We start from the raw sequence: 23,551 nt of genomic DNA on the forward strand, positions 1-23,551 counted from the left end.
GTTGTTTTCCCAGGGAAGATGAGGTAGACCAATCCTGCACACCCGAGGGCATCGATATGCAGGAAAGGGAGGAACAAGAACAAATAACTATTAGGCAATTACGGTCTGGGTCCATGTTCTGGAACCCGATTCAAGTAAAGAACGTAATGGTGAAAGCAATAGTTGACACAGCGGCAGAGGTCACAATTATTTCTCAAGAGGTTCATCAACAGTTCAAACCCCCACCACCAGTAATAAGGCGAATCACACTCAATACCGCGGGGAAATGTATGTGTATTCCAGGAACACTGATAGGGCCAGTTACATTACTAATTGCTGGAGGGAAATTAGAAGTAAACATATATGTAGCACAAATTGAAGATAATATGCTATTGGGGCTTGATTTTATGAAACGTCAGGGCATCAGCCTGGCCTTGGCCCAATCTCAGATGATATTACAGGGACAAATTATTCCTATGCAACTGGGAAGGGAAGATACACCAGACCCAAATTCCAACCCTTGCATAGCTAAAGTGGCAGTGTCTCAACACACGGTCATTGCACCTCGGTCGATGGCAAACGTCCTATATGACCTGGACAATAACATGCCCCAATACCTAGTGGAACGCTTGAACCACGGGAAGGAGCCAATTCCTTACAGAAAACAGGGCTGTTTAAAACACAATCCGAAAATGCGTCCTCAGAAGAAAGTAAAAGAAAAACTAGCAGTAGGTCAGTTTCTGGAAGGCATAGATCCAATTGCTTTCCCTTGGGATCCTGGGGGTGAGATGTGTGGAAAGTGTTGTTCTGTCAAGGAAGGAACTAAGGAGCGGCGCTTAGGTGTGAGGACCATTACTAGGGTGAACCCCTAGGAGTGAATCTTGAAAGAAAGAAGGAAAAAAAAAGCTGCAGTGTAGTGTGTAGTGTAAATAAATCATAACCAGTTCAGTGCACCAAAACAGTACTACTTCATTCAATCACAAGAATTAGATCAACAATACACCATATCAGTACAATACTCATGAACAATTTCACAAAGAAATACATTTTATATTTTAATTGTTAAATGTTTTCTTCTAATCAACCAGAAACATTCTCTTCTGTTGCTAAATATACCATTCCACCCTTCAATATGAAGCCGGTGAAGGGTTCGTTCCAAAAAGACATACTAAGTTTAAATTAAGTTTCCAATACACCCCTTGTTTTATAGGGACGGGGGGAGTGTGGAGGGAACCACATTCAAAGTGCCCGCCAGAGGGAATATCTCTTACGCTAGGTGCTCCTGATTGGTGGGCGGCAGTCGGACGCGGTGCGTCTGCGCATCACCTGCACGCATGCCTGGAGGCGAGAGGGAGGCCAGACGAGAACCGCACCTGGCTGAGAAAGGACCTGTTAGTAACGCCCTCAGGACTGTGGTTATCCAGCACCCCATATTGGCCAGCTATCATTGGACCTCGCCCATCCTCGCCCCTAGAAGCCGTCGTATTGCTTCAGCAACCTTGGGAGAAGACTTCAGTCCAAGGTGAGCCGCTGTTTTCTCTACATTCCCTTGTATGTTGATTACCACGTGGTTGGTCAGCCATAGCCCCTAGGCGACCGCCTCCACAGTAGTCTTATCTGTAAGATGACGTCACTAAGTCCATCTCGCTACTCGTCCTCGTGATCACAAGATCACGAGGACGAGTATGGAGTAGAGTCATAAAATAAAGAAGAAACACCAGTGGTGAACATCGTAGGTGAAGGAAGAAATTTGGTACATCCTCGTCTACACGCTGCAATCAGGGAAATTTGAGTAGCAATTAATTAGGCTATAAATTATTCCAATATTCACTGAAATTGGAATTAAAATGGATAAGCAACTAACAATGTATTGTTGGTCTTCTCACACTTAACGACAGGCAACCCACAAATACACAATCATGAATGATGCATCAAACCAGAAAAGTATACTTAACATGAGCTTGTTGAAACACTAAGGCCTGCCGATATCGCGTCTGCCAGTCCCTGACGTTCACTGCTGTTTACGTGTGATTACGGGCCGTGACTATTTGTTGACGCGTAATTAAACTGTGGAGTACTGTAGACCACGTAATGGTATTAAATGGATGCCGTCTGTGGGGGCACGTGTGCACCCTGCGACGCCTTGTGCTTGAGTCCTGCCTCCTTCCTCCCACCACACTCAGTTCCGCATGCGCAGAGACGCTCATAGCGATCCCGGACGTAAACCATTTCGGTTTCTTATTAATTATTTGGGGAACGGAAGGAGTACAATTTAAACTATAATCGCCAATAAATATATTGGATAATATTACCTGTTCTCGTAAGGCAATTGATCTAATTAACATTGCAAAAATTGAACGGAACGGTTGACGTGTTTTTATTTTATGCCACAGTAATATTTTACTGGAATAATTAATTTGGTTAAATACCCGAGCTAAGTACAGATAAGCATGCAAAATGGTTATTGACTTCATAAAGAACTATTATTTTAGAAGCAAAGAGTAATTAACTGAACTCTATATTTCTCCAACGTGTGTGGAAGATTTTATGTTTAAGCCTGCAATCGACGCTTGGCGCCATGATGGGTGGGAATTTTCTTGCTAAATAATACCTTACTATAGAAACGCTAACGCTGTTACTTCTACGTGTTAGTGTTATTTGTTAATATTAGTATTAGAAGTTAAGGAAGAATAATCTGTTGGTTATTTCCAACATATATATAGATAGAATGAGATGCGACATATATATATATATATATATATATATATATATATATATATATATATATATATATATATATATATATATATATATATATATATATATATATATATATATATATTAGTATATTTTGGTAGCAGTCTTTCCTGTAGACATATATTATTAAATATGACCGAAAAAGTAAGATTAATAATTCTAACACGAATTTTCTCAATCTTTCGTACATTACGCTTCACTGTTGGAGGTAAATAAAAAATCACTTCTCCAAAATTCATTTTTATTTCTAGTCTGACGCGACACGGGCGCGTTTCGTAAAACTTATTACATTTTCAAAGACTTCACAAATACACAACTGATTAGAACTTACGTATCTCTGATTTTATATCTACATTTGAGTGAGGTGGGAGGGGTGATGTGGCATTAACACAAGACAGAACAAGAGGGGATATTAATAGGGTATTAAAAGTATCAACACAAGACAGAACAGAAACAATGGGTATTGAATAGAAGTGTTTGTAGAAAGCCTATTGGTCCATATTTCTTGATGCTTCTATATTGGAGCGGAGTCTTGAGGTGGGTAGAATATAGTTGTGCAATAATTGGCTGTTGATTGCTGGTGTTGACTTCTTAATGTGTAGTGCCTCGCAAACGTCAAGCCGCCTGCTATCGCTGTATCTATCGATGATTTCTGTGTTGTTTACTAGGATTTCTCTGGCGATGGTTTGGTTATGGGAAGAGATTATATGTTCCTTAATGGAGCCCTGTTGCTTATGCATCGTTAAACGCCTAGAAAGAGATGTTGTTGTCTTGCCTATATACTGGGTTTTTTGGAGCTTACAGTCCCCAAGTGGGCATTTGAAGGCATAGATGACGTTAGTCTCTTTTAAAGCGTTCTGTTTTGTGTCTGGAGAGTTTCTCATGAGTAGGCTGGCCGTTTTTCTGGTTTTATAGTAAATCGTCAGTTGTATCCTCTGATTTTTGTCTGTAGGGATAACGTTTCTATTAACAATATCTTTCAGGACCCTTTCCTCCGTTTTATGAGCTGTGGAAAAGAAGTTCCTGTAAAATAGTCTAATAGGGGGTATAGGTGTTGTGTTAGTTGTCTCTTCAGAGGTTGCATGGCTTTTCACTTTCCTTCTTATGATGTCTTCGATGAAACCATTGGAGAAGCCGTTATTGACTAGGACCTGCCTTACCCTACAGAGTTCTTCGTCTACTTGCTTCCATTCTGAGCTGTGGCTGAGAGCACGGTCGACGTATGCGTTAACAACACTCCTCTTGTACCTGTCAGGGCAGTCGCTGTTGGCATTTAGGCACATTCCTATGTTTGTTTCCTTAGTGTAGACTGCAGTGTGGAAACCTCCGCCCTTTTCCATGACTGTTACATCTAGAAAAGGCAGCTTCCCATCCTTTTCCGTCTCGTAAGTGAAACGCAGCACGGAACTCTGCTCAAATGCCTCCTTCAGCTCCTGCAGATGTCTGACATCAGGTACCTGTGTAAAAATGTCGTCAACATACCTGCAGTATATGGCCGGTTTCAAGTTCATGTCGACTAAGACTTTTTGCTCGATGGTACCCATGTAGAAGTTTGCAAACAGGACACCTAGGGGAGAACTCATGGCGACCCCATCTACTTGCTTATACATGTGCCCATCCGGGCTCAAGAAGGGTGCCTCTTTAGTACAAGCTTGGAGTAGTTTCCTCAGAATACTTTCTGGCATGTCAAGAGGAGTACAGGCTGGATCACGATACACTCTGTCGGCTATCATTCCGATTGTCTCGTCCACAGGTACGTTGGTAAACAGCGATTCTACGTCCAACGAGGCTCTTATCCCTGTGGCCCGTGTGCCCCGCAGTAAGTCCACAAATTCCTTTGGAGACTTCAGGCTGAAGGCGCAAGGAACATAAGGAGTCAGCAGGCCGTTGAGTCGCTTCGCCAGTCTGTACGTGGGTGTGGGTATCTGGCTAATGATTGGCCGAAGTGGGTTTCCAGGCTTGTGCGTCTTGACATTTCCATACGCATATCCAGGTTTATATTCCCCAATGATCTTTGGCAGGTGGAGTCCGGATTTCTTGGCGTTCACAGTTTCGATCAGTTTGTTGACCTTTGCTTTTAATTCGGCTGTAGTGTCCTTCGTTACCCTTTGGAACTTAGTTTGGTCAGAGAGTATGATGTTCATTTTCGCCAGATATTCGTCTTTTTTAAGAATGACATATATTGGCGACTTGTCACCTCTCCTGACAACTATCTCCTTGTTCTCACGAAGGCTTTTAGCTGCCGCTTTAAGCTCGGGGGACAGTATGGTGCTTCTGTAGTTGCCTCGATTCTTTCCTCCTTCTGCAATAAGTTCTGCTTGTAAGGTATCTTTGGTAGTGACCTTCTTTTGTGTCTCGAGGTCGAATATGTCGTCCAACAGAATTTCCAACTCTACTTTCCGGGCCATTTCACTCGGTCTGGACATAACATGACAGTTTATGCCCAGATTTAGGAGAGTGACTTGGTCCTCAGTGAGGTTAATTCCTGCAAGGTTCAGGAAGCCATCTCTTGGTCGTGGAATTGCCATAGGTCCTCCATATAATGTTGTTAGTTTCTTGATAATCCTTGTTTCAGTGCTGAGGTGATGTTGGTCTGTGAGGATGTCGAGGTGTTGTTCAATGCGGGTACGGATACTATGGTCGATGTTGCTATTTCTCCACTCGTTTGTAGCATGAAGTAGTTGCGTTTTGTTGTCTTTGATTTCATTCTCTGCCTTGTATATCTGATCACGAATCAGATCCTGGCGATATTTTATCGTGAAGGCTTGATTCCTTGCTGCTGGGTCGTGCACTTTAATATTAGTATATTTTGGTAGCAGTCTTTCCTGTAGACATATATTATTAAATATGACCGAAAAAGTAAGATTAATAATTCTAACACGAATTTTCTCAATCTTTCGTACATTACGCTTCACTGTTGGAGGTAAATCAAAAATCACTTCTCCAAAATTCATTTTTATTTCTAGTCTGACGCGACTAGAAATAACATATAATCTCTTCCCATAACCAAACCATCGCCAGAGAAATCCTAGTAAACAACACAGAAATCATCGATAGATACAGCGATAGCAGGCGGCTTGACGTTTGCGAGGCACTACACATTAAGAAGTCAACACCAGCAATCAACAGCCAATTATTGCACAACTATATTCTACCCACCTCAAGACTCCGCTCCAATATAGAAGCATCAAGAAATATGGACCAATAGGCTTTCTACAAACACTTCTATTCAATACCCATTGTTTCTGTTCTGTCTTGTGTTGATACTTTTAATACCCTATTAATATCCCCTCTTGTTCTGTCTTGTGTTAATGCCACATCACCCCTCCCACCTCACTCAAATGTAGATATAAAATCAGAGATACGTAAGTTCTAATCAGTTGTGTATTTGTGAAGTCTTTGAAAATGTAATAAGTTTTACGAAACGCGCCCGTGTCGCGTCAGACTAGAAATAAAAATGAATTTTGGAGAAGTGATTTTTGATTTACCTCCAACAGTGAAGCGTAATGTACGAATGATTGAGAAAATTCGTGTTAGAATTATTAATCTTACTTTTTCGGTCATATTTAATAATATATATATATATATATATATATATATATATATATATATATATATATATATATATATATATATATATATATATATTAGTATATTTTGGTAGCAGTCTTTCCTGTAGACATATATTATTAAATATGACCGAAAAAGTAAGATTAATAATTCTAACACGAATTTTCTCAATCTTTCGTACATTACGCTTCACTGTTGGAGGTAAATCAAAAATCACTTCTCCAAAATTCATTTTTATTTCTAGTCTGACGCGACACGGGCGCGTTTCGTAAAACTTATTACATTTTCAAAGACTTCACAAATACACAACTGATTAGAACGTATCTCTGATTTTATATCTACATTTGAGTGAGGTGGGAAGGGTGATGTGGCATTAACACAAGACAGAACAGGAGGGGATATTAATAGGGTATTAAAAGTATCAACACAAGACAGAACAGAAACAATGGGTATTGAATAGAAGTGTTTGTAGAAAGCCTATTGGTCCATATTTCTTGATGCTTCTATATTGGAGCGGAGTCTTGAGGTGGGTAGAATATAGTTGTGCAATAATTGGCTGTTGATTGCTGGTGTTGACTTCTTGATGTGTAGTGCCTCGCAAACGTCAAGCCGCCTGCTATCGCTGTATCTATCGATGATTTCTGTGTTGTTTACTAGGATTTCTCTGGCGATGGTTTGGTTATGGGAAGAGATTATATGTTCCTTAATGGAGCCCTGTTGCTTATGCATCGTTAAACGCCTAGAAAGAGATGTTGTTGTCTTGCCTATATACTGGGTTTTTTGGAGCTTACAGTCCCCAAGTGGGCATTTGAAGGCATAGACGACATTAGTCTCTTTTAAAGCGTTCTGTTTTGTGTCTGGAGAGTTTCTCATGAGTAGGCTGGCCGTTTTTCTGGTTTTATAGTAAATCGTCAGTTGTATCCTCTGATTTTTGTCTGTAGGGATAACGTTTCTATTAACAATATCTTTCAGGACCCTTTCCTCCGTTTTATGAGCTGTGGAAAAGAAGTTCCTGTAAAATAGTCTAATAGGGGGTATAGGTGTTGTGTTAGTTGTCTCTTCAGAGGTTGCATGGCTTTTCACTTTCCTTCTTATGATGTCTTCGATGAAACCATTGGAGAAGCCGTTATTGACTAGGACCTGCCTTACCCTACAGAGTTCTTCGTCGACTTGCTTCCATTCTGAGCTGTGGCTGAGAGCACGGTCGACGTATGCGTTAACAACACTCCTCTTGTACCTGTCAGGGCAGTCGCTGTTGGCATTTAGGCACATTCCTATGTTTGTTTCCTTAGTGTAGACTGCAGTGTGGAAACCTCCGCCCTTTTCCATGACTGTTACATCTAGAAAAGGCAGCTTCCCATCCTTTTCCGTCTCGTAAGTGAAACGCAGCACGGAACTCTGCTCAAATGCCTCCTTCAGCTTCTGCAGATGTCTGACATCAGGTACCTGTGTAAAAATGTCGTCAACATACCTGCAGTATATGGCCGGTTTCAAGTTCATGTCGACTAAGACTTTATTGCACAACTATATTCTACCCACCTCAAGACTCCGCTCCAATATAGAAGCATCAAGAAATATGGACCAATAGGCTTTCTACAAACACTTCTATTCAATACCCATCGTTTCTGTTCTGTCTTGTGTTGATACTTTTAAACCTTTTAATATCCCCTCCTGTTCTGTCTTGTGTTAATGCCACATCACCCTTCCCACCTCACTCAAATGTAGATATAAAATCAGAGATACGTTCTAATCAGTTGTGTATTTGTGAAGTCTTTGAAAATGTAATAAGTTTTACGAAACGCGCCCGTGTCGCGTCAGACTAGAAATAAAAATGAATTTTGGAGAAGTGATTTTTGATTTACCTCCAACAGTGAAGCGTAATGTACGAAAGATTGAGAAAATTCGTGTTAGAATTATTAATCTTACTTATATATATATATATATATATATATATATATATATATATATATATATATATATATATATATATATAACCATTTCGGTTTATATATATATACAGGGTATATAGGGTATTATAGATATATACAGGGGACGGACAGGGAACGGACGCTGGGAGGAGGCTCTGCCAGCCATGTGCCATTATCTTGTGACATCCTGACCTCACCGGGCCAAGACTCAACAGTGTGCAGTGTGAACATCCTGGGAAGGTGTGAGAGTGGCGGGAAGTGTCCAGGGTGAACTATCGCAAGCAAAAACAATCAAACAAGTGGATTGGCAGTGTGGAATCGTTTGAACTGCAGTGAGGGCCAACAAGGGCGCCCTGAGGGGCTCCCTCCGTTATGGTGGCGTGGGTGGGGGGTGGGGGGGATGGGGTGTTGTTGTGCGGTCAGTCGAGGGGGGGGGGGGTGACCAGTGTGTAAGTGTTTATGAAAATATCCCTGAAAAATAGATACCTCGGCTCTCGGGAAACTGGTATCGTGTTTTAAGTGCATCGAGTCCACAGTGAACCAGTTTATATTGTGCAGTGATATATCACGAGATTATACAAACGTGTTAGTATCACCCCTCTGACCCCCCCCCCCCCCACTCCCCATACCCGCAAGTGTGTACCGTCACCCAACCCAAGAGTCACCCTCTCCCCCTGCCCCAACCGCGACCGCTACCTCCCTGTGTCCACCCCCCTCACGCTACTTCCGCCCAGCGCCCACCCTGAGCCCGCCCAGCGCCCGCCCAGCACCCACCCAGCGCCCGCCCAGCGCCCGCCCAGCGCCTGCCCAGCGCCCGCCCAGCGCCCGCCCAGCGCCCGCCGATGTCGCAGGTCACGACTGACAGCCAGGCTTCTCTCAGCCAAGAGGAGCCATCAATCGACGACAGGTATGGCACATGCCAAGTGTGTGACAAGGTGTGGAGACTGAAGCGCAACGGAGATGTGCGCAAGCATGCTCACAACGGAACCGATTGTCCGGGTATGTGGCGCCCTCCCAAAGAGGGTATCAATCAAGGCCCTACACCAGCAGTCAGGGAAAACACCTCCAACAGCTTCATTTCGACTGAGAACCTACTAGAAGCCATCAAAGCAACATCGGTTGGAACCTTGCAGGACATCCCCAAAGCTGCCCGGCCCCAGGCAGCAGCCAAACTATCCAGCCTCTTGAAAAAGGTCAATGACTCCCCCGGAACTATCCAAGCATGGCACAACCTTCTCCTGTTTGGAAACATATGCCTAGCTGTCCCTGCAAGGAGAGACAAATCACTAGCTTCGTCGGTCATTATGGCTATAAATAGTTTTCCTAGAGAGGACAACCAGGCACCCCTCCCCACCCGTGCCAAAAACACCCACGGCAGGAAAGGTATCAACAGCAGAACCGAGGCATCCAAAATCAGAGCAACAGTCAGCAAGAAAATAGAAGAAGGCAACACAATAGGGGCGATCAGAGTCATCACCAGTGAAGACACAGTTGCCACCAGGGATGCCAATACAGCACAAGCCCTGAGGGAAAAACACCCACCCAGAGCTCCTCGTGACGACAGTGTCCCCCTAGTCGGTGTCACCAGAGCAGAACCCCTGTGTGTGCTCGAATCCATGGTGCACAAAGCAGCTTTATCCTTCCCACCAGGATCAGCAGGTGGGTTCACAGGACTACGACCCAACCACATCAAACAAATGCTCAACCCTGCACTGGGAGACATTGCACAGGGCCTCCTGGTGGAACTAACTAGATTCGCCAACACATGTCTAGCTGGCAACATACCAGAGACCATACGGCCTCTCTTTTTTGGCGCTACCCTCTGTGCCCTGAGGAAAAAAGATGGAGGAATCAGACCGATAGCTGTGGGCAATTCACTCCGGCGTCTCGTCGCTAAGGCTGCTGCTAGAGCAGTTAGTCAGGCAGCAGCCGACATGCTGAAGCCAAAACAGCTTGGGTTTGGCATTCCCCAAGGGTGTGAGGCAGCGGCTCATGCAGCTAGAGCCTACATTGCCAACATTACGAATGAAAAAGCCCTGATAAAGCTGGACTTCAAAAATGCTTTCAATCTGGTTAGAAGGGATGCAGTACTCAGTGCAGTTCATCGCCTTTTTCCTTCCCTCTACCCGTTTGTAAACTCATGCTACAGCAAGAATCTAACTCTGCTTTTTGGGGAACATGAAATTGAATCACAAGAAGGTGTCCAACAAGGTGACCCCCTTGCTCCTTTTCTGTTCTGCCTAGTTATCAAGGAAGTCACCGATAACCTGTCCAGTGAGCTCAACATTTGGTTTTTGGATGATGGTACTCTAGCCGGCTCCCCAGCCTCACTCTTGGACGACATAAGAATAATCCAGGAGCAAGGAGCAAGCCTAGGCCTCACCCTGAGCCCTTCCAAGTGCGAAATAACCTCCACCAACCAGCACATAATAGAGCAAATAAAGGTTGTTTTGCCTGACATTCATACAACCAACCCTGAGGACAGCACACTCCTAGGTGCTCCTCTTGGAAGGAATGCCATCGACGGGGTCCTCGGTAAGAAGATCACTGACCTGAAGAGGATGAACGAGAGGATTGAAGACATCGATGCTCATGATGCACTTTACCTCATCACCAGATGCTTGTCCCTCCCCAGGCTGACCAACTTTCTAAGATGTTCGCCATCTTTCAACAATATTAAATTAGAAGAGTATGACAGCTTGCTGAAATCAACACTAGAAAAAGCCGTCAATCTTTCCCTCAGCGACTCACAGTGGAAACAGGCCTCCCTTCCTGTCAGACTCGGGGGCCTTGGCGTGCGCACAGCAACACAAATTGCTGTACCAGCGTTCCTGTCCTCTTCAGTGGGGTCTGACAACTTGGTGAAGGAAATCCTACCTGAGCACCTAGTTCAACAGGCAGGGGTGCATGATCCCAGCTTCACAGACTGCACAACCAAATGGGTCTCTCTCGCAGGACCAGCACCCCAACCACCGCCTTCTGAAGCCCATAAGCAATCCAGCTGGGATCGCCCCATTGCCGACCAAGAAGCTGCAACTTTGCTAGAAGCTGCGACAACACCACATGACACTGCCCGACTTAGAGCTGTAGCAGCTCCCCATGCAGGTGATTTTCTATTAGCAACCCCAATGTCAGCAACCGGCACCCGTCTCACACCGCAGGCCCTCCGAATTGCCGTGGCTCTCCGCCTAGCTGCCCCAATCCACACCGAATACTTTGCGTATTTGCGTATTTGCGGCGAGGCAGAGGCCGACAGATATGGACGGCATGGCCTTCTTTGCCAAAGGACAGGAGGATGGCATGCAAGACACGGCGAGGTTAATGACATTATTAAGAGAAGCCTGACCACAGCCGGTTGTCCAGCAGAGAGAGAGCCCCGTTACCTAATGTCCCGCAACTCTGATGAGCCTGTCGGTTGCCCAGACGGAATTACGGTGAACCCCTGGAAGAATGGTAGACAGTTGGTGTGGGACTACACTTGCGTTTCAACTTTAGCCAATACCTATGTTGACTTCAGTGCTACACAAGCAGGAGGAGCTGCCAATCACCGGGAAGCGGCCAAGTCACGTAAATACAGAGACCTTGAGCACCACTACAATTTTGTCCCCATTGCCTCAGAGACACTTGGTGCCTGGGGTAAAAGTGCTGCTAACTTTTTGAAGGAGTTGGGGGTCTAAGCTAATCGAAACAACTAGAGACCCTAGAGCTGCCAGTTTTCTTTTTCAGCGCCTTAGTGTGGCAATCCAGAGAGGAAATGCTCACTGCATCCACGGTTCCTGCCCGCCATCTGAGGAGCTGGAGGAGCTTTTCAACTTGTGACAAGCAGCCTTGTACCCTGCATGTAATCAATATTGTAACTTTTTTTTTGTGTAATGACATTTTCAAATAAAGTTAGATAAATATACATACTTAACAAAAGAATAGGGGTGGTAGGAGAAGAAAATATCAAAGTGTTCAGTGAGGATCCACAAGGTCTTCTCTGAGTACTCTTTATTTTCTTCTCCGAGGCTATGGGTCCCTACACTTGCACCAGAGGTGGTACCCCTTCTAGGTATATATATATATATATATATATATATATATATATATATATATATATATATATATATATATATAATATATATATATATATATATATATATATATATATATATATATATATATATATATATATATATATATATATATATTTAGAAATAAAAATGAATTTTGGAGAATTGATCTTTGAATTACCATCAACAGTGAAAAGAAACGTAAGAAAGATAGAGAAAATTCGTGTTAGAATTATTAATCTTACTTTTTCGGTCATATTTAATAATATATATATATATATATATATATATATATATATATATATATATATATATATATATATATATATATATATATATATATATATATAAATATATATATATATATATATATATATATATATATATATATATATGTCGTACCTAGTAGCCAGAACACACTTCTCGGCCTACTATGCAAGGCCTGATTTGCCTAATAAGGCAAGTTTTCCTGAATTAATATATTTTCTCTAATTTTTTTCTTATGAAATGATAAAGCTACCCATTTCATTATGTATGAGGTCAATTTTTTTTATTGAAGTTAAAATTAACGTAGATATATGACCGAACCTAACCAACCCTACCTAACCTAACCTAACCTATCTTTATAGGTTAGGTTAAGTTAGGTACCCGAAAAAGTTAGGTTAGGTTAGGTTAGGTAGGTTAGGTAGGCGAAAAACAATTAATTCATGAAAACTTGGCTTATTAGGCAAATCGGGCCTTGCATAGTAGGCAGAGAAGTGCGTTCTGGCTACTAGGTACGACATATATATATATATATATATATATATATATATATATATATATATATATATATATATATATATATATATATATATATATATGTCGTACCTAGTAGCCAGAACGCACTTATCAGCCTACTATGCAAGGCCCGATTTGCCTAATAAGCCAAGTTTTCATGAATTAGTTGTTTTTCGACTACCTAACCTACCTAACATAACCTAACCTAACTTTTTCGGCTACCTAACCAAACCTAACCTATAGAGATAGGTTAGGTTAGGTTAGGTAGGGTTGGTTAGGTTCGGTCATATATCTACGTTAATTTTAACTCCAATAAAAATTTTTTTACCTCATACATAATGAAATGGGTAGCTTTATCATTTCATAAGAACAAAATTTGAAAAAATATATTAATTCAGGAAAACTTGGCTTATTAGGGAAATCGGGCCTTGAATAGTAGGCCAAAAAGTGAGTTCTGGCTACTAGGTACGACATATATATATATATATATATATATATATATATATATATATATATATATATATATATATATATATATATATATATATATATATAGGGGTGGTAGGAGAAGATATATATATATATATATATATATATATATATATATATATATATATATATATATATATATATATATATATATATATATATTATGAGCTTCTTACATTTTCAAGGACTTTGTTATGATGTTTGTTATGTTTACACATAACAAACATCATACATATACTCGTTTTGGATGAGGTGATATAGCACAAAAGTTTTGGTTGAGGTGACAAAGCTATGACAGAACGCGAATCAATGGGTATGAAAAGAAGAATGGAAGTAACTGCAATAGGCCTATTGGCCCATACTTTCTCTTGCTGCTTCTATGTTGGTTCGGGGTCTTGAAGTGGGAAGAATATAGTTGTGCATTAATTGGCTGTTGATTGCTGGTGTTGACTTCTTGATGTGTAGTGCCTCGCTGATGTCGAGTCTCCTGATTTCGCTTATTTATCTTTTGCAACAGGATGCAAAAGAAAGCAATTACAAAAAATAAGATTAAAAGAAAGAAGACAAGAATGTCGAAATAGAGGAATGAAGACAAAGAGGGAAACAAATCAAAATCCAGACCACGCCCGGGGCAATGAAAATGTTGATCTTGACAAAGGTAACACAGAGTGCTTGCCAATTCTAATATATATGTAAAGTGTTTCTTGTCTGGTAATGCGGGGTGCTAGATCAGTCCACGGTTGGCTCAGGGCGTGTATATGAGAGTGTGTGTGGTGTTCACTGCTGGCTCAGGACGAATGTGTGCTCACGGTGAGTGTGTTCACTGTTGGCTCAGGACGAATGTGTTGTTCACTGTTGGCACAGGGCGAGTGTGTTGTTCACTGTTGGCACAGGGTGAGTGTGTTGTTCACTGTTGGCACAGGGCGAGTGTGTTGTTCACTGTTGGCACAGGGTGAGTGTGTTGTTCACTGTTGGCTCAGGGTGAGTGTGTTGTTCACTGTTGGCTCAGGGTGAGTGTGTTGTTCACTGTTGGCTCAGGGTGAATTGTGTTGTTCACTGTTGGCTCAGGGTGAGTGTGTTGTTCACTGTTGGCTCAGGGCGAGTGTGTTGTTCACTGTTGGCTCAGGGCGAGTGTGTTGTTCACTGTTGGCTCAGGGCGAGTGTGTTGTTCACTGTTGGCTCAGGGTGAGTGTGTTGTTCACTGTTGGCTCAGGGTGAGTGTGTTGTTCACTGTTGGCTCAGGGTGAGTGTGTTGTTCACTGTTGGCACAGGGCGAGTATGTTGTTCACTGTTGGCTCAGGGTGAGTGTGTTGTTCACTGTTGGCTCAGGGTGAGTGTGTTGTTCACTGTTGGCTCAGGGTGAGTGTGTTGTTCACTGTTGGCTCAGGGTGAGTGTGTTGTTCACTGTTGGCTCAGGGTGAGTGTGTTGTTCACTGTTGGCACAGGGCGAGTGTGTTGTTCACTGTTGGCTCAGGGTGAGTGTGTTGTTCACTGTTGGCTCAGGGCGAGTGTGTTGTTCACTGTTGGCTCAGGGTGAGTGTGTTGTTCACTGTTGGCTCAGGGTGAGTGTGTTGTTCACTGTTGGCTCAGGGTGAGTGTGTTGTTCACTGTTGGCTCAGGGTGAGTGTGTTGTTCACTGTTGGCTCAGGGTGAGTGTGTTGTTCACTGTTGGCTCAGGGTGAGTGTGTTGTTCACTGTTGGCTCAGGGTGAGTGTGTTGTTCACTGTTGGCTCAGGGTGAGTGTGTTGTTCACTGTTGGCTCAGGGTGAGTGTGTTGTTCACTGTTGGCTCAGGGTGAGTGTGTTGTTCACTGTTGGCTCAGGGTGAGTGTGTTGTTCACTGTTGGCTCAGGGTGAGTGTGTTGTTCACTGTTGGCTCAGGGTGAGTGTGTTGTTCACTGTTGGCTCAGGGTGAGTGTGTTGTTCACTGTTGGCACAGGGTGAGTGTGTTGTTCACTGTTGGCTCAGGGTGAGTGTGTTGTTCACTGTTGGCACAGGGTGAGTGTGTTGTTCACTGTTGGCTCAGGGTGAGTGTGTTGTTCACTGTTGGCTCAGGGTGAGTGTGTTGTTCACTGTTGGCACAGGGTGAGTGTGTTGTTCACTGTTGGCTCAGGGTGAGTGTGTTGTTCACTGTTGGCTCAGGGTGAGTGTGTTCACTGTTGGCTCAGGGTGAGTGTGTTGTTCACTGTTGGCTCAGGGTGAGTGCCAACTAGTAGAAAATGCAACATTCCGCCACTGATCAGAGAAGACTGCAAATACTGGAAGCTATACTCATGAAAGAAAAGCAAAGTATCCAACCTAAAAAACAAATCCATAGGTGCCGTGATGAGGGTTCGAACCAATGCACTGGGAGGTTCGAACCTATGCACTGGTGGATAGATACCTTGCCTGCGCTCAGACCCAGACCTCACCCTACACAGCACGGGTAACGACAGCATCGCTACCGAGTTCTCAGCTCACAGCCTGACCCAGTGTTTGATTGGCATCGATCCCCATTATTTCCCTATTTTTTCACCTATGTGTGATTACTTCACCTTACCCACCCCTTACACACACACACACACACACAACCTCACCTCTTTCACTCGTGCATTTAAGATAAATTTGCACCTTGTATATATATTCCTTAACTGAAGATGTTTCAGTGGAATGAAACAATGTAGAAAATATGCCCTTCAACATACATTAGAGTTTCTGTACAACACAATCGATGATCATGAAAATCGTTTGATTCGTCTGACGGGCGTTGAGGAAATGTGTTCTGAATTCAGGAGACACATAGAGCAGTCAGGAGTTTACTGTGACTCTATCCACCCTCCAGGCGGTGACCAAGGAGGTATTTTGGAAACCAGGTGACGGCAGCCAATGAGGCAGCAGATCCAATATTCTGAAAAAGGTGGTTGGTGGGTTCTTAAGTGGGTGGGCGTGATTCTGTCTCTATTGGTCCGGAACATATTTGATCTAAGCTTGGGTGTGAAAGCGTCCATTCCTGAAAGAGACGCCACAATGACAGGAAGTGTCGAAGTGGCTCCCTTTGTTCTAAGAGTCATCACTCTCAAGCTGCTATTCGTCACTTATCGCTGAACAAGGATTCGCCCGGAATCTGGAATTATTCGCCCTAACCGATCAAGTGATTTGCCGTGCTGGCACGTAGTCTTGTGAGTCAGCCCACCTCCGTGCTGACGAGTAGTCCTGTGAGTCAGCGCACCTCCGTGCTGACGAGTAGTCCTGTGAGTCCGCCCACCTCCGTGCTGGCGAGTAGTCTTGTGAGTCAGCCCACCTCCGTGCTGGCGAGTAGTCTTGTGAGTCAGCCCACCTCCGTGCTGACGAGTAGTCCTGTGAGTCAGCCCACCTCCGTGCTGGCGAGTAGTCTTGTGAGTCAGCCCACCTCCGTGCTGACGAGTAGTCCTGTGAGTCAGCCCACCTCCGTGCTGGCGAGTAGTCTTGTGAGTCAGCCCACCTCCGTGCTGACGAGTAGTCCTGTGAGTCAGCCCACCTCCGTGCTGGCGAGTAGTCTTGTGAGTCAGCCCACCTCCGTGCTGACGAGTAGTCCTGTGAGTCAGCCCACCTCCGTGCTGACGAGTATTCCTGTGAGTCAGCGCACTTCCTTGCTGACGAGTAGTCTTGTGAGTCAGCCCACCTCCGTGCTGACGAGTAGTCCTGTGAGTCAGCCCACCTCCGTGCTGACGAGTAGTCTTGTGAGTCAGCCCACCTCCGTGCTGACGAGTAGTCCTGTGAGTCAGCGCACCTCCGTGCTGACGAGTAGTCTTGTGAGTCAGCCCACCTCCGTGCTGACGAGTAGTTCTGTGAGTCAGCCCACCTCCGTGCTGACGAGTAGTCCTGTGAGTCAGCCCACATCCGTGCTGGCGAGTAGTCCTGTGAGTCAGCGCACCTCCGTACTGACGAGTAGTCCTGTGAGTCAGCCCACATCCGTGCTGGCGAGTAGTCCTGTGAGTCAGCGCACCTCCGTACTGACGAGTAGTCCTGTGAGTCAGCCCACCTCCGTGCTGACGAGTAGTCCTGTGAGTCAGCGCACCTCCGTGCTGACGAGTAGTCCTGTGAGTCAGCGCACCTCCGTGCTGACGATTAGTCCTGTGAGTCAGCCCACCTCCGTGCTGACGAGTAGTCCTGTGAGTCAGCGCACCTCCGTGCTGACGAGTAGTCCTGTGAGTCAGCCCACCTCCGTGCTGACGAGTAGTCCTGTGAGTCAGCGCACCTCCGTGCTGACGAGTAGTCCTGTGAGTCAGCCCACCTCCGTGCTGACGAGTAGTCCTGTGAGTCAGCCCACCTCCGTGCTGACGAGTAGTCCTGTGAGTCAGCCCACCTCCGTGCTGACGAGTAGTCCTGTGAGTCAGCCCACCTCCGTGCTGACGAGTAGTCCTGTGAGTCAGCCCACCTCCGTGCTGACGAGTAGTCCTGTGAGTCAGCCCACCTCAGTGCTGACGAGTAGTCCTGTGAGTCAGCCCACCTCAGTGCTGACGAGTAGTCCTGTGAGTCAGCCCACCTCCGTGCTGACGAGTAGTCCTGTGAGTCAGCCCACCTCCGTGCTGACGAGTAGTCCTGTGAGTCCGCCCACCTCAGTGCTGACGAGTAGTCCTGTGAGTCAGCCCACCTCCGTGCTGACGAGTAGTCCTGTGAGTCAGCCCACCTCCGTGCTGACGAGTAGTCCTGTGAGTCAGCCCACCTCCGTGCTGACGAGTAGTCCTGTGAGTCAGCCCACCTCCGTGCTGACGAGTAGTTCCTGTGAGTCAGCCCACCTCCGTGCTGAAGAGGAGTCCTGTGAGTCAGCCCACCTCCGTGCTGACGAGTAGTCCTGTGAGTCCGCCCACCTCAGTGCTGACGAGTAGTCCTGTGAGTCAGCCCACCTCCGTGCTGACGAGTAGTCCTGTGAGTCAGCCCACCTCCGTGCTGGCGAGTAGTCTTGTGAGTCAGCCCACCTCCGTGCTGACGAGTAGTCCTGTGAGTCAGCCCACCTCCGTGCTGGCGAGTAGTCTTGTGAGTCAGCCCACCTCCGTGCTGACGAGTAGTCCTGTGAGTCAGCCCACCTCCGTGCTGACGAGTATTTCCTGTGAGTCAGCGCACTTCCTTGCTGACGAGTAGTCTTGTGAGTCAGCCCACCTCCGTGCTGACGAGTAGTCCTGTGAGTCAGCCCACCTCCGTGCTGACGAGTAGTCTTGTGAGTCAGCCCACCTCCGTGCTGACGAGTAGTCCTGTGAGTCAGCGCACCTCCGTGCTGACGAGTAGTCCTGTGAGTCAGCGCACTTCCGTGCTGACGAGTAGTCCTGTGAGTCAGCGCACCTCCGTGCTGACGAGTAGTCTTGTGAGTCAGCCCACCTCCGTGCTGACGAGTAGTCCTGTGAGTCAGCCCACCTCCGTGCTGACGAGTAGTCCTGTGAGTCAGCCCACATCCGTGCTGGCGAGTAGTCCTGTGAGTCAGCGCACCTCCGTACTGACGAGTAGTCCTGTGAGTCAGCCCACCTCCGTGCTGACGAGTAGTCCTGTGAGTCAGCGCACCTCCGTGCTGACGAGTAGTCCTGTGAGTCAGCGCACCTCCGTGCTGACGAGTAGTCCTGTGAGTCAGCCCACCTCCGTGCTGACGAGTAGTCCTGTGAGTCAGCGCACCTCCGTGCTGACGAGTAGTCCTGTGAGTCAGCCCACCTCCGTGCTGACGAGTAGTCCTGTGAGTCAGCCCACCTCCGTGCTGACGAGTAGTCCTGTGAGTCAGCCCACCTCCGTGCTGACGAGTAGTCCTGTGAGTCAGCCCACCTCCGTGCTGACGAGTAGTCCTGTGAGTCAGCCCACCTCCGTGCTGACGAGTAGTCCTGTGAGTCAGCCCACCTCAGTGCTGACGAGTAGTCCTGTGAGTCAGCCCACCTCCGTGCTGACGAGTAGTCCTGTGAGTCAGCCCACCTCCGTGCTGACGAGTAGTCCTGTGAGTCAGCCCACCTCCGTGCTGACGAGTAGTCCTGTGAGTCCGCCCACCTCCGTGCTGACGAGTAGTTCCTGTGAGTCAGCCCACCTCCGTGCTGAAGAGTAGTCCAGTGAGTCAGCCCACCTCCGTGCTGACGAGTAGTCCTGTGAGTCCGCCCACCTCAGTGCTGACGAGTAGTCCTGTGAGTCAGCCCAATTCCGTGCTGACGAGTAGTCCTGTGAGTCAGCCCACCTCCGTGCTGGCGAGTAGTCTTGTGAGTCAGCCCACCTCCGTGCTGACGAGTAGTCCTGTGAGTCAGCCCACCTCCGTGCTGGCGAGTAGTCTTGTGAGTCAGCCCACCTCCGTGCTGACGAGTAGTCCTGTGAGTCAGCCCACCTCCGTGCTGACGAGTATTTCCTGTGAGTCAGCGCACTTCCTTGCTGACGAGTAGTCTTGTGAGTCAGCCCACCTCCGTGCTGACGAGTAGTCCTGTGAGTCAGCCCACCTCCGTGCTGACGAGTAGTCTTGTGAGTCAGCCCACCTCCGTGCTGACGAGTAGTCCTGTGAGTCAGCCCACCTCCGTGCTGACGAGTAGTCCTTTGAGTCAGCGCACTTCCGTGCTGACGAGTAGTCCTGTGAGTCAGCGCACCTCCGTGCTGACGAGTAGTCTTGTGAGTCAGCCCACCTCCGTGCTGACGAGTAGTCCTGTGAGTCAGCCCACCTCCGTGCTGACGAGTAGTCCTGTGAGTCAGCCCACATCCGTGCTGGCGAGTAGTCCTGTGAGTCAGCGCACCTCCGTACTGACGAGTAGTCCTGTGAGTCAGCCCACCTCCGTGCTGACGAGTAGTCCTGTGAGTCAGCGCACCTCCGTGCTGACGAGTAGTCCTGTGAGTCAGCGCACCTCCGTGCTGACGAGTAGTCCTGTGAGTCAGCCCACCTCCGTGCTGACGAGTAGTCCTGTGAGTCAGCGCACCTCCGTGCTGACGAGTAGTCCTGTGAGTCAGCCCACCTCCGTGCTGACGAGTAGTCCTGTGAGTCAGCGCACCTCCGTGCTGACGAGTAGTCCTGTGAGTCAGCCCACCTCCGTGCTGACGAGTAGTCCTGTGAGTCAGCCCACCTCCGTGCTGACGAGTAGTCCTGTGAGTCAGCCCACCTCCGTGCTGACGAGTAGTCCTGTGAGTCAGCCCACCTCCGTGCTGACGAGTAGTCCTGTGAGTCAGCCCACCTCCGTGCTGACGAGTAGTCCTGTGAGTCAGCCCACCTCAGTGCTGACGAGTAGTCCTGTGAGTCAGCCCACCTCAGTGCTGACGAGTAGTCCTGTGAGTCAGCCCACCTCCGTGCTGACGAGTAGTCCTGTGAGTCAGCCCACCTCCGTGCTGACGAGTAGTCCTGTGAGTCCGCCCACCTCAGTGCTGACGAGTAGTCCTGTGAGTCAGCCCACCTCCGTGCTGACGAGTAGTCCTGTGAGTCAGCCCACCTCCGTGCTGACGAGTAGTCCTGTGAGTCAGCGCACCTCCGTGCTGACGAGTAGTCCTGTGAGTCAGCCCACCTCCGTGCTGACGAGTAGTCCTGTGAGTCAGCCCACCTCCGTGCTGACGAGTAGTCCTGTGAGTCAGCCCACCTCCGTGCTGACGAGTAGTCCTGTGAGTCAGCCCACCTCCGTGCTGACGAGTAGTTCCTGTGAGTCAGCCCACCTCCGTGCTGACGAGTAGTCCTGTGAGTCAGCCCACCTCCGTGCTGACGAGTAGTCCTGTGAGTCCGCCCACCTCAGTGCTGACGAGTAGTCCTGTGAGTCAGCCCACCTCCGTGCTGACGAGTAGTCCTGTGAGTCAGCGCACCTCCGTGCTGACGAGTAGTCCTGTGAGTCAGCCCACCTCCGTGCTGACGAGTAGTCCTGTGAGTCAGCCCACCTCCGTGCTGACGAGTAGTTCTGTGAGTCAGCCCACCTCCGTGCTGACGAGTAGTCCTGTGATTCAGCCCACCTCCGTGCTGACGAGTAGTCCTGTGAGTCAGCCCACCTCTGTGCTGACGAGTAGTCCTGTGAGTCAGCCCACCTCCGTGCTGACGAGTAGTCCTGTGAGTCAGCCCACCTCCGTGCTGACGAGTAGTCCTGTGAGTCAGCCCACCTCCGTGCTGACGAGTAGTCCTGTGAGTCAGCCCACCTCCGTGCTGACGAGTAGTCCTGTGAGTCAGCCCACCTCCGTGCTGACGAGTAGTCCTGTGAGTCAGCCCACCTCCGTGCTGACGAGTAGTCCTGTGAGTCAGCCCACCTCCGTGCTGACGAGTAGTCCTGTGAGTCAGCCCACCTCCGTGCTGTGGCGTAGTCAGTTCAACCTCAAATTTGCATGAGGAAGATTTTTCCAGTCGTGCCGCAAATGGATTCAAGATGCTCACTTTCTTGCCATGATGCGCTCTGCGACGCTAGCTGCTTTAAGCTCTGCGACGCTAGCTGCTCTAAGCTCTGCGACGCTAGCTGCTCTGCGACGCTAGCTGCTCTGCGCTCTGCGACGCTAGCTGCTCTGCGCTCTGCGACGCTAGCTGCTCTGCGCTCTGCGACGCTAGCTGCTCTGCGCTCTGCGACGCTAGCTGCTCTGCGCTCTGCGACGCTAGCTGCTCTGCGCTCTGCGACGCTAGCTGCTCTGCGCTCTGCGACGCTAGCTGCTCTGCGCTCTGCGACGCTAGCTGCTCTGCGTTGTGCAACGCTAGCTGCTCTGCGCTCTGCGACGCTAGCTGCTCTAAGCTCTGCGACGCTAGCTGCTCTAAGCTCTGCGACGCTAGCTGCTCTGCGCTCTGCGACGCTAGCTGCTCTAAGCTCTGCGACGCTAGCTGCTCTGCGCTCTGCGACGCTAGCTGCTCTAAGCTCTGCGACGCTAGCTGCTCTAAGCTCTGCGACGCTAGCTGCTCTAAGCTCTGCGACGCTAGCTGCTCTGCGCTCTGCGACGCTAGCTGCTCTAAGCTCTGCGACGCTAGCTGCTCTGCGCTCTGCGACGCTAGCTGCTCTAAGCTCTGCGACGCTAGCTGCTCTGCGACGCTAGCTGCTCTAAGCTCTGCGACGCTGCCTGCTCTGCGCTCTGCGACGCTAGCTGCTCTGCGCTCTGCGACGCTAGCTGCTCTGCGCTCTGCGACGCTAGCTGCTCTGCGCTCTGTGACGCTAGCTGCTCTGCGCTCTGCGACGCTAGCTGCTCTAAGCTCTGCGACGCTAGCTGCTCTGCGCTCTGCGACGCTAGCTGCTCTAAGCTCTGCGACGCTAGCTGCTCTGCGCTCTGCGACGCTAGCTGCTCTAAGCTCTGCGACGCTAGCTGCTCTAAGCTCTGCGACGCTAGCTGCTCTAAGCTCTGCGACGCTAGCTGCTCTAAGCTCTGCGACGCTAACTGCTCTAAGCTCTGCGACGCTAGCTGCTCTAAGCTCTGCGACGCTAGCTGCTCTAAGCTCTGCGACGCTAGCTGCTCTGCGCTCTGCGATGCTAGCTGCTCTACGTTCTGCGATGTTAGCTGCTCTGCGATGCTAGCTGCTCTGCGCTCTGCGACGTTAGCTGCTCTACGCTTTGCGACGCTAGATGCTCTGCGCTCTGCGACGCTAGATGCTCTGCGCTCTCCCTCGAGACCACTGCAGCCGGTAACAGCAAGCTGTTCATCCGGACAATTAATCCATCTGTCTACAGACGAGTCCCTTGGGTGTTTGGTGAAATTGTGTCGAGCGCGCACCCTTGGTGTGGTGTGGACCCCTGAGTGACCTACAAGGTGTGGTGTGGACCCCTGAGTGACGTACAAGGTGTGGTGCGGGCCCCTGAGTGACGTACAAGGTGTGGTGCGGGCCCCTGAGTGACGTACAAGGTGTGGTGCGGGCCCCTGAGTGACGTACAAGGTGTGGTGCGGGCCCCTGAGTGACCTACAAGGTGTGGTGCGGGCCCCTGAGTGACGTACAAGGTGTGGTGCGGGCCCCTGAGTGACCTACAAGGTGTAGTGCGGGCCCCTGAGTGACGTACAAGGTGTGGTGCGGGCCCCTGAGTGACCTACAAGGTGTGGTGTGGACCCCTGAGTGACCTACAAGGTGTGGTGCGGGCCCCTGAGTGACCTACAAGGTGTG

The 23,551-nt window shown here is 48.0% G+C and overlaps 1 protein-coding gene across 1 annotated transcript; it reads left to right on the forward strand.

Moving 5' to 3' along the window:
* The first annotated feature begins 1,313 nt into the window (after nucleotides 1–1,313).
* LOC138359765 (uncharacterized) lies at nucleotides 1,314–21,814 on the forward strand. Its single transcript, XM_069319440.1, has 7 exons — nucleotides 1,314–1,501; nucleotides 16,709–18,260; nucleotides 18,307–18,549; nucleotides 18,632–19,522; nucleotides 19,569–19,811; nucleotides 19,894–21,108; nucleotides 21,155–21,814. Exons 1-7 carry the CDS (start codon nucleotides 1,314–1,316, stop codon nucleotides 21,812–21,814), a joined length of 4,992 nt encoding a protein of 1,663 aa, XP_069175541.1.
* Nucleotides 21,815–23,551: the final 1,737 nt, after the last annotated feature.

Source organism: Procambarus clarkii, chromosome 8 (assembly GCF_040958095.1).
Source record: "Procambarus clarkii isolate CNS0578487 chromosome 8, FALCON_Pclarkii_2.0, whole genome shotgun sequence".
Lineage (NCBI taxonomy): Eukaryota > Metazoa > Arthropoda > Malacostraca > Decapoda > Cambaridae > Procambarus > Procambarus clarkii.